The following is a 15,232-nucleotide window of genomic DNA, read 5'->3' on the forward strand; positions in this document are numbered from 1 at the left end:
ATACACAAGGATGTTACTGATATGTTAGCAATTTAAAAAAAAAGCAAGATGTCATATGATTTTTACAGTATGATCTCATTATTGTAAATCGAAAACTATCTGTGTGTAACTCCAGTAGATACACTATATACATATCCCACAGAAAACATCCGAAATAATACACAATAAACTGGTAACAATGGTTACATCAGGGGAGCGAGGATTTGTGGGAGAGTGGATTTACAGGGGGATAGTGGTTAGTTGTCATGGGGTCTTTCAGTTTATCTGCATTGTCTGTCTTTTTTGTATATATATATAATGACAATGCAATCGTAATATCTGAGCAATCTAAACAAAATTAAATTTTATGAATATAAAGTTTTCTAACCTATTCAACCCATTAAAGTAAAAACATACCACATATCCTTGAATACTTTGAGAAATCAAAATATCCAGAAATAAATTCAGACAATTGATTCTGTAAGTGGCATAATAGAAAGGACAGTTATTCTTTGGGGTTTATTTGTTTGTTTTGTTTTAATAGGTCAAATTTTGTTTTCAACTATAACTCAACACAGTATCAAGGTACTAAAAAAATTATCAAAAATAATAAACAACAGGCAAGGAAACTAATCACGTTGCACTGTTCTTTCAGCTTCTACTGTTGTTTTGACAGAATACTGTCAAATGTGCAACAGAATATTTTCTGAAATAAAGAAATTCTTTTTTTGTTGTTGTCAAGAAATAATTTCCCAACCAAGACTCACTTGAATGACCAGTTGTAATCATGAGATTGTCTCTCCATGATGTCCACCCTGGCTCCAGGCACACTACAGATCGGTCGATTCCAGTTGTCTCTAATCCTCATGTAGAGGTTCCGTGTATAGAAGTTTTCAAAATCCTGATATAATGACACAAAGTCCTGCCAAAAAATGGTGAAATAACTGAGTTACTTTCAAAAAATTTACAACTTCCTTTTTCATACTGTAAGAGTACTTGAGAACGAGAGGTCAATTACACTGAATTAACTGATATGAAAGACATTTTGAAATTCATTAATTCTGGTTATTTAAAACAACTCTTAATAAGGCAACAGTCATGTAGCTTTGACGGCTGACATATAAGAAAGTTACAAATAACTATCTGACTGCATGAATGTGGAGCCAAAATTAAAATAAAGTAGGCCTCATAAAAGTAAAACTTAGTTGTATAATTCTGTATTTTCCTTCCTAATAAACTCGAAAAGACTGCTCTTTGGCTGCTGCACCCTCCTGCTCGTAAAAAAACTGATTGGGGGAAATGCCATAAAACCCCTATAATTCCAGTTTCGAACAAACAAAAAAAGAATTCCAAAATTAAGATTTCACTCTCAGCATATTTTCAAGGATCAAAATGAAACAAATTCAAAGAAAAATGATAAACAAGAAAGAAAAATGATAAACAAGAAACACTAAGAGGTAGGTTATAGAAAGATACCTATCTCAGCTTTCTTTCCTTGGATGGCAGTTTTTAAAAATAAAAAACAAAATAAAAAAAGATTTTCAAAATGAATGCCCATGACCATGGACTAAACCTTTCTTTCCTCCCCTAAGTTAAATTATACTAAAGTCTGTAAAAAATAAAATTACAGTGGAGCTAAAATGAACGAATTATGTTATATCCCACATGGTATATGATCACTGCTCAGAACACATGTGACCAGACCACATGAATCATCTCAACTCCTGAAGGTAGGATAAAGCAAACAAAAAAAACTCTATACCACAGTTTTACTACAGTCAGCAAACCACTGAGCATCAAGTCCTCAGATCTAGGCTTGGTGCCAATCTAAAATAATCTGTTAAATAAACTAATCAAAGACATTCGAAGATTAAGCTTTATTCCATAAAAGATTTTCATTGCTAAAGAAGATTCTACATAAAACTTTAGAATTAACAACCTTCTATGACACTGGACTCTAAAGCACCTTTTAAATATGCCTCACAATAGATAAAATTTCCTTACAAAAAGCCTGGCAGTCAGGAAGTACTCTTAGGAATTTGCAGTACCTGATACCATCTCTTTTGAAACTGGTTCCAACATTCACATTTCTTTATGAGAAAATATCCGTAAATGTGTCTACCACAATTGGAAATTTATTAAATAGTCTGATGCTTTTCCAACAAGAATACTGGATAAATAAAAATTGGAACAGAGACATCCGAATTCTAATTCTTTTGACTATTATTCACCATGTATTTTCTTAAGAAAAAAAGCAAAAAAAGTCATCTCCAATCCTTAGTACTATTCCTAATCTTCTTAGTACTCTTCCCAATCTTGTTTCTTTATAATCTTTCTAAACACTGCACATTAATTTTATAGGTATTAACTCAAATATTTTTTTAGGCGAGGCAACCCTTGGTTGACCTCACAGATTGCAAGGACGTTGTCGGCTTACAATTCCTTATATTTTTATTTATTTTTTACACCTACAGCACCTGGTCTTCCTAGGTGGTCTCCCATCCAAGTACTAACCAGGCCCGACCCTGCTTAGCTTCCAAGATCAGCCGGGATCGGGCTTGTTCAGGTGGCATGGCCGTAGATCAAATTTTTATTAGCAACAAAGAACAATATCTTTTGTGTTTACATTATAAACATTGGAAAAAACTTAGAGTCTGGTCCTATCTACTAGAAAGGTTATCAAACCCCAAGACAGAAAACAGGCTGCAGGCCAGAATGAGGCAGAGCTTTGGGTAACCAGTGACAAAACTGTCTGTGGTTGGGGGGAAGGGATGGGTTCCAATATCCTACAGAGACAATGCCAAGATCAGAGAGCTCTACGTCTCCTTAACATTACAGGGACAGAACAATTAAGTCCCTGAGATGGGAACAGACTTGCGGAGTGAAGAATTTGTCACTGGGAGGGATGTTAGAGAACAAAAGCGGATTGGACAGAATGGTAGATAAGGCTTCCTTTTAGCCCCTAGCTAAATTCCAGAGAGCAGCTTGGACTGCAGTTAGAAAATGTTTGGTAGGGAGATCTGAAGGGCAGGCAAGCTAACCAAAATCCCTACAGCTTAGCAATAAAGTGAGAAAGGGGACAGGAGAGAATCACTACTTAACGTTCGAGTTCTAGGCAATAGGAATATTGTTTTCCAAAAATATCTCATACACTTTAAATATTTTAGGACGAGGGTGAAACTAGAAGAGTCCGTCTTTTCATTCACCCATTCAAATATCTTTCACTGAACACTCAATATACACTTAGACTCTCTGCTAGACTCCAGATTCATTAAAGAACAAGACAGTTCCCTCTGTGCAACAATGACACCTCCACTATGCCTACTCTCATCCACTGCCTTCCACTCCCATGCTTATCTCCCTCTTCTTCCTCCTCAGTTTAGTTCCTGTGAAATGATTTCAGTCAGGGCCAACCTAATACTCTTTTGCTCAGTCACTGAACAAATATTTACTGAGCAGTCCACTTTCCAGGCACTAAGCTAGGCACTGGGGATAAAAATGAATAAAACCTCTACAATCCCAAGGATCTCTTAGTGTAGTGGAGAGGCATACAAAGTTACAATGTAATACAGCAGCGGTCCCCAGTCTTTTTGCTCCTTTGAAAATCTAACGCCTGATGATCTGAGGTGGAGCTGAGGCAGCGATGCTAGCACTGGGGAGCAGCTGCAAACACAGATGAAGCTTCGCTCACTGGCTCACTGGCCCACTGCTCACCTGCTGTGCAGCCCGGTTCCTAACAGGTCATGGACTGGTACCAGTCTGCAGCCTGGAGGGGTTGGGGACCCCTGCAATTTAGCAAGTACTGTAAAAAGGGTGCTTACCCAGGCAGTGCCTGACAGATAGGTGAGTGGCAATGACAGTCAATTTCAAGTCTTAAGAATACACTATCTTCATGGACATTTTTCCTGAAGATCTTCACAAACCTCTTATATTAGCACCATAGAGGATAAGTAGAGACTAACAATACCTAGCTGAGATTATACTCTGGATTGCTGGGCTTGAAGTATTCACCAGTTAGATTATGTCTAGCCTCTAGCCTCAAAGAGAAAAATTCAAATTCATGGATTTGTTAATTAGGGATCAGTAAAGATCTTACCAAAAGTAGTCTGGAGTTATCTCAACAATTAGCTAATAAATATCCTTTATTATTTAAGCCTATTTGATGTGAGTCTTCTCCAAACATCCTATATGTTGTTTAAAACAAACAAGTACCATCTAGTCTAGTGCCTACGCAGGCCTTAAGAACACAAGGGAAAAGGCTGGGTGCTGCCACTTTCAGAAGTTGACTTTAGAACAATTGTGCATGTTTGTTAAGAGCAATTCTGGCCAACATGGATGTCCGAATACTTTTATATGATGATGATAAAGATGATGAATAACCACATAGATGGCAACAAGGTTCCCAAGTGCCTTACGTATATTTTCTCTTAACTATACCTGCACCTTCTTACAGAAGCTATTATTCTTATTAACAGAAAGGCAAAAATGGCTTTCCCAGTTAGGGAACCAGTCAGAAGCAGAGCCAGGAAACTGATGCATTAAAGAACAAGATACATTAATGTCTTTGCTAGAGAAGGAAATAACCTCATAAGATATATACAGAAATGGCTGAAACATAACAAAATTGTTTCAAAGCTTAAACTAAGAGAATTTAAAAATCTAAAATAATTCCTGCCTGAAGTGCTGAAAATAGAGTCACCCTATTTGTAGTTAGGAGTATTTACTTTATAAACCAACGATGCTGTCTTTGCCTCTATTTAATGAAGAAAATTAGGTGAAATAACCTGTGAAAGGTTATTAGACTAGTGAGTTGAAAATCTCTGAACCATGATTAATTAAGAGCTTTCTCTACTGTTCATATACGTTAGGCTACTGTTTGCTCTTTCCTGTTTTTAATGCTATAGACAGGAAGCCACTTCCTTGCTAAGGCACAAGATTAAAGGTACTTGTTTTGCCTAGATCTAAAACTGAGTCATCTATGTCTATATGTGCATATATATATATTCGCGCGCTCTCGCTCTCTCTCTCTCTCACACACACACACATACCTGACTGTGAATACTTCGAAATATTGAAAACTTTTCACTATTGTTATTACCACCACTCACAATACCATTCATGTCATAAACCTTTACTGAATGTCTAATACATGCCAAGCCCTCTTCTAGGCACTGGGTATACAATAGGAAAAAAAAAGATAACGGATACTAAATGAGAACAATGTATAAAATATAAAGTATGTTAGATAGTAAAAAATGCTAATGGAACAGAAATAAAACAAGAAAGGGAGATGTAAAATGCTGGAGTCATGCTGAAATTTGTCTAGGGTGGCCAGGGTAGAATACAGAAGGGAAAAGAAGCTACAGAAGTATCTCTGACACTACCAGAGGGAAGAGCTTTCCTGGCAGGAGAACAGCAAGTGCCAATGGCAACGAGGCAGGAGTGTACTTGGTGCTGGCTGTGCACCTCTGTATAAACCACTGAACTGTACATTTTAAACAGGTAACTTTTATGGTATGTATATTATACCTTAATAAAGCTATTAAAAAAAATAGATGACCACTGGCCAGGGCTCCACATGTAACACAAAACAATGGAAAGCAGTGTTCTTTTAAATCCACAGAACTAAAAAAGACAAACCAATTGTTACTCCTCAGCTTAACACATTAGGCAACCATGCTACATTAATAGTTTCCAAAGACACTGCGAAAATGACAATTATCACTAAATTCTTAGGTAAGCTACTTTTTAAGGAGGTCAAAAATAAAATCCTTCCAAAAACTCCTATAAATGTATTTCAATCAATTTCCATCTTTTGTATGTTGAAAATTAAACATATCAGGATGTGGACATATAATGGCCCTTTCTACTCTGTGCTATCCCTCCCATTTTTGAATATTTGATCATGAACAAACTGTAGAGACAAAATGTTTTAAAGTTTAGTAAACGTGTGGTAACTACCTACCATAATTTACTCCCTAGATTTCTAGGTATTTCCTATCTGAATATTAGAACATTTTCATTAATTAAAGCTTTTGCTTTACCTATCACATACACGTTTCTGGACGATTAGCTTCATCTCTCAAAAAAAAGAAAAAAGAAAAAAAAAAAGAAAGAAAGAAAAAGAAAAGAAATAAACAACAAAGCTGGAAAAACAAATTCTCATCCAAAACAGCACTGTTAACAGAGGATAAAGCAGCAAAGAATTCCAAGAATTTTATACAATCTATATAAAGTAGGACAGATTCTGTGCAAATTCATCTTTATTAGTAGGATCATGTGATTCAGTACTACCCAGAGCAACATATGAAGAGCTAGCATAAACAGTGAAAATGGGCTCTCCTTTGTAAAGCAATGAGGAAGAAAATAAGGACATGATTATGAATACCACTCTCATTCAGTGAAATGAGGAAGTGGCAACATTATATTTGCATTTTATGATCCCAAACAAGCACTTTCCCTCACCTCTTTCCAGTGTGACACTTTAAAATTTGCCTATCCCTCTGACTACACCTAATCCAGCATCAGAAAACAAACACGATCTACCATAAGGCTGAATTTTTATAAGAAAATGGCAGAATCTAGCTGTTTTAACTGATGTTATTGACTGTGAAAATCCTATTGAAATAAATTTGAGTCAATCAGTACAGTCCTCCTCTGAACAAACTGCAGAGGCAAATGTTCCCCTCTGTCCCATATATTTCATCCTATTCCTCCAAGAACTGTTTCCTGACTCACTCTACGCTACTCAGTTTACTTCTTTGTTCTACATCCGCATACAATTCAATGCACTATTTACCTGTACAGAGCCCATAAGTTTGAAGTGTTTGTTTCCTCAACAAAATTAGAAACTACTTAAGAATAAAATCCATGCTGCAATTTTTTCACACACAACTTAAGTACAGACAGCTAGTCCCAACAATTTATCTTGAAACATGAAACAAGTTCCAAAGACATTGTACTCGTTCACAAAAAAAGTAATTCAGATCATCCTCATCTTTCTTTCCTCCCATTCATTCATTCATTCATTCATTCATCGCACTTGACAGAGCACCTGCTGTGCAAACTCTATAGTCATTTTCCTGCTCAAAAACTGACCAGGACTCCGCATTGCCTAACGAACTTCTTAGTTTGACATTCAAAACACAATTTCTCATACACCCACATTCCAGGTTCTCCCAAACACTCCTCATGCCTTTGCCTACACTATCCCCTCAGCCAGGAATACTCTCTATACAATCAGCCGTTCCCCCACCCCCACTTCAACATGTCAATTATTATGTCTCTACAGTGTGTTGACATTATGACAGGTTCCTGTAGATAAAGGTTTTCTAGTTTGAATATGTGAATAAAACTTTAGCTCCCATTAATCATAACTGCCATCAACTCAGTCTAGTAGAAAGACACTGGCCTGTAAATAAGTAATTGCAATATCATATAACACGGTAAGTGTAGGTTATAGTAAGTAAGCCATACCTAAGGGATAAAACACACACACACACACACACACACACACACACAATCTCAACACAATAGCAGATGCACACTATGGCAAAAGTCTGTTGGGGATATACAGAGGTAGGAAAAAAAGGAGAATCAAAGAAACTTTTAATTTGTTCTGGTTTTCAATGATGAAAATTGGTTCAGCCAATTGGATCGAGTTCTGAATGCAAGGCTTTACTTATATTAGGTATTCAAGAAAAAAAAAAAAACTACCTTATTAATGAAATTAACTTGTAAGCATTTCAGGACAAGGAGTAGGATGTCCAGCCTGTGCTGGTGCTGGGGAAGAATGGTTAAGATGATAGAGAGGAATGCCTGGATCCTGAGTTCTCGCAGTGCCAGAATCTTCAATCCATATACTGATTGGTTTTGGCTTCCTGGTGCTGGCAAGGTCCTCTCCTCTCCCATGTATCTGGATGCCCTCTTCCCCTTCCACGTACTTGACCACAATCCACTCCTAGTGGTGACCTTGCTGCCACGACATCTGCCTCTCTCCTCTAAAACCCCACAAAAGTAAGAGGGATGATGGACAAAAAGAATCTAACTTCTGATTTCCTTTTCTATTCTAGTATATTCCCTGGGCTGGAGGACAACCTCTCTATACCTCACATGCCAAGAACAAACCAGTTTGTTTTTTGTAAAAATCAGACATTTTTACCCGTATTTGTTTTTGAGAACAAGTAATATATGTATATTATACAAAACTCTAGCAGTGCCCAGGAGTATACAGAGAAAAGTGACGTGCATTAGGTCCCCTTCCCCAGAGACATTATCACCTCTACTTACTGTTACCAACACAAGGCTGTTGTCTACCATAAACAGAGGAGCTCAGCCCCATTCTGCTTTAGTGCTTGTTTGCGGGGAGGAGATTACTGGTGAACCGGACATCTACGTATAATGGGTCTCTGAGAAACCACGTCATGAGTTCTAAAGCACACAATCTTTTCAGATGACTGCAGACGCAACCTGAGATACAATACAGTATCATGAACAGAAAGAACACGGCTTCTGTGTCCATATATGCCTAGCTCTGAAACTAGGCATCTTAGGAAACATTACATAACTTGTGAATTTTACCGTTCTTAGCCATAAAACAAGAATAGATTCTTGTGATGATTAAATTAAAAATATGTCGAATGCTTTAGTCTCTCCATGCCATTAACCTTGTTTTCACCTTTGTGGATGGTTTTCATTTAATTACATCTGGAATATTTTTATTTTAATATGTATTGAAATATCAAAAGAAAAAAATAGGTGAAAATACCAAGATTTCTAAAAAAAATGCTCCCATTTACAGAATTAAAGATTCTCTAATCATTACCTTTTGTTCTTCTCTTTCTGTTGCATGGTGACACTTCTCAATTCTCCAATGCCTCAAGAAATCTCGAAGATATCCAAAGAGGGTGAGTACACCATACCCCACGTAAGTAAGCACAGCAACCAGCATTGGTGTTTCTTCAAAAGCTTCATTAAATGGTCTTTTATATAGCCCTCCATTTTGTGTAACATGATGGATCTAAAAGGGAGATTTAAAATGCTTATTTCAATCACAAGAAAGAGATTTCTACTGAAAAATCTAAGTCCTCACACATTTGTATAACTACATTTTCAGAATTTTCTTAATTAAAAAAAACCCACTAAGATCTAAGCAGGGCATAATTTTTTTCAGTAGAAATAAGTTATATATACCTCAGAGAAACAGCAAAGAAAAACAGAGGGAGATGGACTTTCTAAGAACAATGCCTGATTGCTATCATTATTTGACTTCATGAAATAAATTCTAAAATGCCATGGTTGGAGAATATATAATTTCCTTTATTCTAATAAAGAAAACAAAAAAACATAAGTCAATGAAAAGAGAACGTATCCTGAAAAATAGTTTATTAGCTTATAAATGAAATGATCAAAAGTAATTTCAGTTTTAGAATAAAATATTTGTAAATATTTTACTGCTGTATGTTCTTAAACCCTCTCATTGTATTCCAAATATCGGCATTAGGCCCCTGTGTAAACCCGTGGTTCATACTAGCCTTTCTTGTCAGTAGTAACACAAACAAATTATGCATAAGAGTAAAATGCTTATATAAGAGTGGTCCAGCACTGTTTAAAAGTAGAAAGAAAGTGAAATCCAACACACGGGGAAAAACCATTAGAGTGATCATTAACTGTCACGAAATTGTTCTGCCTCTTCCTCTAAGTATCCATTCAAACACTGTAAGATTTTCCCTGGTTTCATCCTTTGGGATACTTGAATTTTAACAAATACAAAGCTATTGTACTTCTGATCTCATAAAGCTTTTTACTTTTTGGCTAATTTTAATGGGAATCTTGTTTTACAGAAAAAATCCACTAGAGCAGTTCGTGTTAATTTTAATCTTATTTGAAACAACTGACTGCAGTGAAGAGATGGTTGATCAAAATTTACCATATTTTTCAACTGAGCACTGTATTAGAGTTATCCAAAAAAATAAGAGTCTTTCTCGCCTTCTAAGGCAACTTGATCAGAGACATCATGTAAACTAATAAGAACAAATTAATAAAAATTTACATAACTATAGAAAGTAATATATATTCCCAAGGCCTAAATAAGTTTTAGATTATTGGTAAAGTCCTGGTAATGTCTGTTTGGGAAAACTACTTGAATGCTGCAAGTTAGAACAGTTTGAAAAGAAATAGCTGTATTCGAAAAAGGGAAGACATTCATATAAGCATGATACATGGAATCTGTTGGTAGTGACTCAATTTGATGGCCTAAAGAACTTCTAAGAACTATTCGTACAATTGATTTAGTTCTTCATCAGTCTCTTCTCCAAAGGGGTGGAGGTCTCTGACAATATTTAATATTTAAACTTTTATGCAGGAGTAAAGTTGTAATATGCTTAAAAGAGAATAGCTAGAAAAGAGCCAATATATGAAGACAGAAAATTATTTAAAAACGAATGTAACACATAAATAAGCTATTAAGCTAGACAAAATAAAAAGCACTTAAAACACAAGAAAAATAACATTCTAATCATCTCTTTAAAAAAACGATACCTAAAAAATATTTCTACTTTTCTTTCTAAAAAATATTTTGCCACAAGAACACTGTGTTTAATACCAGTACTCAACTCTCCTTAACTCTGAAATTGTTTACACTATTTTCTCACAATCGAACATAAAAGAAGTGAGGCGATTTTAAGACCTCCTTGTCTAAAATGTGTGGCTGATTTATTTGTCAGGAATGACGTGGGTGGGATCTATTTAAAAGATATCTGCCTGGATTTGAGACACACCCAAACCAGCAGGACCAAGTAAATGCTTACAGTTGGTTGGACTGCTAGAAAGTTAAATCATTAGTTTGCTTTTAAATACGAAGCAATTCTATCACAGCTGCATTTAAAATTAAATGCATTTTAAAGGAACTGAGATTTAACCACGAAGAAAGTTTCCAAATATGGCCTCAGTCAAAAACACAGCTCACTCTTTGCTTCAGATAATCTGATGTTAATTCCATCTAATGTATTCTTCATTTATTATTGTATTCTTCATTTCCGACTGGTTCTTTTTTATGGTTTCTCTCTCTTTGTGTAAGTTTTCACTGGGTTAATCCAGTCTGCCACTAAGTTCATTTGGCATCCTCATAACCAGTGTTTTGAACTTTGTATCTGGTAAAATGCTTGCCTCCATTTTGTTTATAGTTCTTTTTCTATAATTTTGTCCTGTTCTTTCATTTGGGACACGTTTCTTTGTCTCTTCCTTTTGGCTATCTCCCTGTGTTTCTTTCTATATACTAGGTAGATCTGTCTGGTGCCTGCTGAGTCTGCCCTTTGGGTTTCATTCATAGGGCTGGTTGGATGGAACTCTGGAAAAAAACATAGGTCGCTCTGCAGGGTCAGAATGGAAAGGCCAACTAATATGCAAACCTCTGACAGGTGAAAAAGTCTTAGAACTCAGAACAAAATTACTTGTTCTTCAGGTATTGATGCTAAATTTTCCAACATGATTCAAATAAAAATAATAGTATTACCATCATATGCTTGTATAATGCTCCATAAGGGAAAGCGTCAGGCTTATTTTATTCATCATTGCACATCTAGCACTCAGGATAGTATTTATTAAGTGCTAACACATAGTAAGTACTCAATAATGTTTCTCTTTATTACTATTAGTATTACAGAAAGTGGCATCTTATAGGAGCTCAATAAATATTTGTTGAATTAATGAAAACTCACATTATGCTCTTTGCTCTTTCAACAAAAAGTACCCTGTCATAAGAGGGATTAAGTAAGTTGTAGTGATCATACAATTAACATTAGGACATTTTTAGAACCCAGATCTGATATCTTTTAGTTTCAACTGGACTAGAGATCAAGTTCACTCTCAACAAAACATGGGCTATAAACCCATACACTGTATTTCAAATTCTGGATTCTCCATTCAAGAAGGCTCTTATGAGGCCTTTCATTAATTCTAACTTGAGAACTACACTGTCAACAAAGCAATCAAGAAAAATATAAGCATATCACTCCCTCCAGGTTAAAAAATCAGCCTGTTCACATTAAGCAGACAAGGGTGTGACTCTGTTAGCAGGAAATTTAAGAACTCCAAGGAATACCAAGAAGCGTTTACTTGAACAGTAATATTATTTTTCAAGAAAATTCAAAAGAAAAAAAAGGCAGAGGAAGAAATTTTTTTCAGTCAAGACTATATAAATACATTACCATAAAACACATTAGAGGAAAAGACCAAAAACTCAAACTAAAAAACCATTTTGTTTACATGCCTGTAGGCTATCAACCTATTGTTATAAGGAGCTGAAAAGGCACTCCTGACCAAAGCAATAATGGGACAGTATATAAATCCATAGCCTTCCTATAGGCCAGAACCGTCATCTTCCAGTAATTCGCCAAAATGACCAACACGAAGGGGAGGGGAGAAGCTCCCGCTCTGTGTTCTCCAGGCCTTTCAGAAAACGTGGAGTTGTTCCTTTGGCCGCATGCGTGAGAATCTACAAGAAAAGTGATGTCGCAGACATCCAGGGGATGGGCACTGTTTAAAAGGAAAGCCCCACCACTGTTCCTGTGGCAAAGCTGAACTGCCTACAGTGTTACCCGCATGCGGTTGGTATTGTAAACAGGTTAAGGGCAAGGTTCTTGCCAAGAGAATTAATGTACATACTGAGCACATTAAGCACTCTGAGAGCCGAGACAGCTTCCTGAAACGTGTGTAGGAAAATGATCAAAAAAAGAAGAGAGGAAGTGCCCGGGTTCCACTGAGGCGCCGGCCTGCCCCGCCCAGAGCAGCTCACCGCTGAGAGCTGATGGAGAGGGGCCTGTGCTGCGGGAACCCATTCCTGTGCATTCATGGTATGATGCGTGTAACAATGTAAAAGACCTACGATTCCGTAGAAGCTTGGTGACCCCTCCCCGCCGAAAGAAATATTTAAAGAAAAAAAGATAAAACCATAAACGTTATATGCACTAAAATTGTCTGGAAAGAGCCAAAAGAAACTGGAGTGGGGAGTGAAATGGGTGGAGGACGCACACTTCCTACTTAGAGCCCTCCGACCAATTTAGGTTTCATTTTTAACAAAAAGTTATGTATTATTGAATTTTTGTTTATTGTTTTATTTTCTAAATATTTAAGCCAAATTTTCTCACATTCACTACTTAGACTAAAACAAAGTTAATAAAAGCAACACACGCCTCTTATCATAGCTTCAGATCATCTCAGTCTACAGCCTCTCCAGAGAAGTCTCATCTACCTGTTAGATCTCAAATGGACTTGACATGCTGATGACTACGCACAAATCTACATTTCAGTCCCTAATTTTTTTCCAGAACTCCAAATTTACATTTCCACCCGCCTCCTACATAGCTCCACTTAGACATCCTGAACTCGACAAATCTAAATCTGAACTCATCTCACCATCCTAACTCCTCCCTCAATTAGCGCCTGATCCTCCTTCTATATTACCTACTTGGTTGACAAAATTACCATGCAGTCTACCCAGTCTTCCAAGGTTGAAGTCATCTTTCGCTCCACCTTATTTTCTGGCTTCCGTCTAGACCTACTAGTGAATTTTCATGCCTTAGTTCAAGATCTCCTTGTGGGGCACCAGGGAATTTTAAGGAGGCTAGAAATGTTCTACATCTTGAGAGAGCTATTAGAGACACAGTACACACACAGGTAAAAAGTCATGGAGCTGTTCACCTAGCAAATTTTATGCACTTAACCAAATGTATGTTGTCCCTCAATTAAAAACAAACAAACAAATAGACTAGTGGTTACCAGAGGGTAGGGGGAAAGGAGAAGAAAGAGGTATATGGGGCAAAAGGGGTTAAAAAGAAAAAAAATTAAAAATAAAATTAAAAAAAACGAACAAACGAACCTTACTGCCTCTTCCTTAGGTGGACTATTGCAACATCCTTCCCATCAGGTCTCCCTGCCACCAAGACCCTCCCCACACTCCAATTATCCTTCCAGTCACACTAAAGTCCTTGCCATAGTCTTTGCAAAAAGAATCCTCCCCTAGAAGGAGTGAAAACCTTCTAATAGTGGTTAAGTCAGTAAGTAGTGTCCAATATTGAAAAGTCAAGAAGCAGTAATACGACCATGTCAGTTGGAAATGTGAAGGTAAACTCCAAAAGAATCTGCTAAAATAGAAGGCAGATGCCTCTGAAGATGGAGAAAAGGGGTAGAAGAGAGCAGAAACTGCTATATGTTTCAAAACAAGCCATGTGGAATGGTCTGATGCTTAAAACTATGAGCTAGCTAAAGGTAAGGGGTTGCTGGGAATTCTTGGACCACAACTATTTTGGCTGTGAAAGTGCACTATTTTTAAGACGAGGAAAGAATGACTCCAAAAGTGATCCAGAGATCATCAGGGTTCTCTACTAGATTTCAAAGGGGGAACTTGCCTTGAATTCAACAGTTCAGACCCTCAAGTAGCAGCGTGGAGAATGGGGGTAGAGGGGTGGGGGGTGAGGGGAGGGCACACAACCCAATGGATCCAGAGGGCAGAGCACAGAAACAAAGAGCATTACTCTTGAACCTTAAGATCTCATGAATTTGCCTTGCTAAACTTTGAACCTGACTGAGATCTGTGACCTTTTCTTTCTTCTGATCTCTCCCTTTCGGAATGAAAATGTCTATCCTCTGCCTGTCCTATCATGGTATTTTGAAAGTACATACCTTATATGTTTTCATAGGTTCACAGCTGGAGAGGAATTCTGTCTCACGATGAAATTATCTTGTGTCTCACTCATATCAGATTTTGCTGATATTTATATAAGACTCTGGACTTTAGATTTCGCAGTTGATGCTGGAATGAGTTAAGACTGGGAGCTGTTGGGATGGAATGAATGTATTTTGCATGCAGGAAAGACATGATTTTTGAGAACTCATGGACAGAATGTTATAGGATGAATGTCTGTGTTCCCCTTCCCCCGACCAAATTCATATGCTGAAGCCTTAACGCTCCAGTGTGACAGTATCTGAAGGTGGGGCCTTTGGGAGGTAATTAGGTTTTGATTAGGTCATGAGATGGGACCCTCATGATATGATTAGTACTCTTTTAAGAAGAGAAGGCAGAGATCTGCACTGAGGAAAGGTCATGTGAGCACAGTATTAGAGAGAGGCTGTCTACAAGCCAGGAAGAGGACCCACACCAAGAACAGAATCTGCCAGCACCTAGATCTTGGACTTTCTGGCCTCCAAATCTATAAAAAACAAATGTCTGTTGTTTAAGCCACCCAGTCTATGGTAT

General features: G+C 37.1%; 1 protein-coding gene and 1 pseudogene across 2 annotated transcripts in view; both read right to left on the minus strand.

Moving 5' to 3' along the window:
- The window catches only part of SPTLC2 (serine palmitoyltransferase long chain base subunit 2), an 82,639-nt gene that overhangs the window by 53,664 nt on the left and 13,743 nt on the right, over positions 1 to 15,232 (minus strand). For both annotated transcript variants that reach the window (XM_039883928.1, XM_039883926.1), the window contains exons 2-3: positions 8,804 to 8,998; positions 747 to 901 (exon numbers count right to left, since the gene is read on the minus strand). In XM_039883928.1, the coding sequence (XP_039739862.1) occupies positions 747 to 901; positions 8,804 to 8,998 (350 nt within the window). The remainder of the gene's footprint in view (positions 1 to 746; positions 902 to 8,803; positions 8,999 to 15,232) is intronic.
- On the minus strand, positions 2,445 to 2,562 carry LOC120619825 (uncharacterized; annotated as a pseudogene).

The sequence above is a fragment of the Pteropus medius genome, unplaced genomic scaffold, assembly GCF_902729225.1.
Source record: "Pteropus medius unplaced genomic scaffold, Ma_sr-lr_union100, whole genome shotgun sequence".
NCBI lineage: Eukaryota > Metazoa > Chordata > Mammalia > Chiroptera > Pteropodidae > Pteropus > Pteropus medius.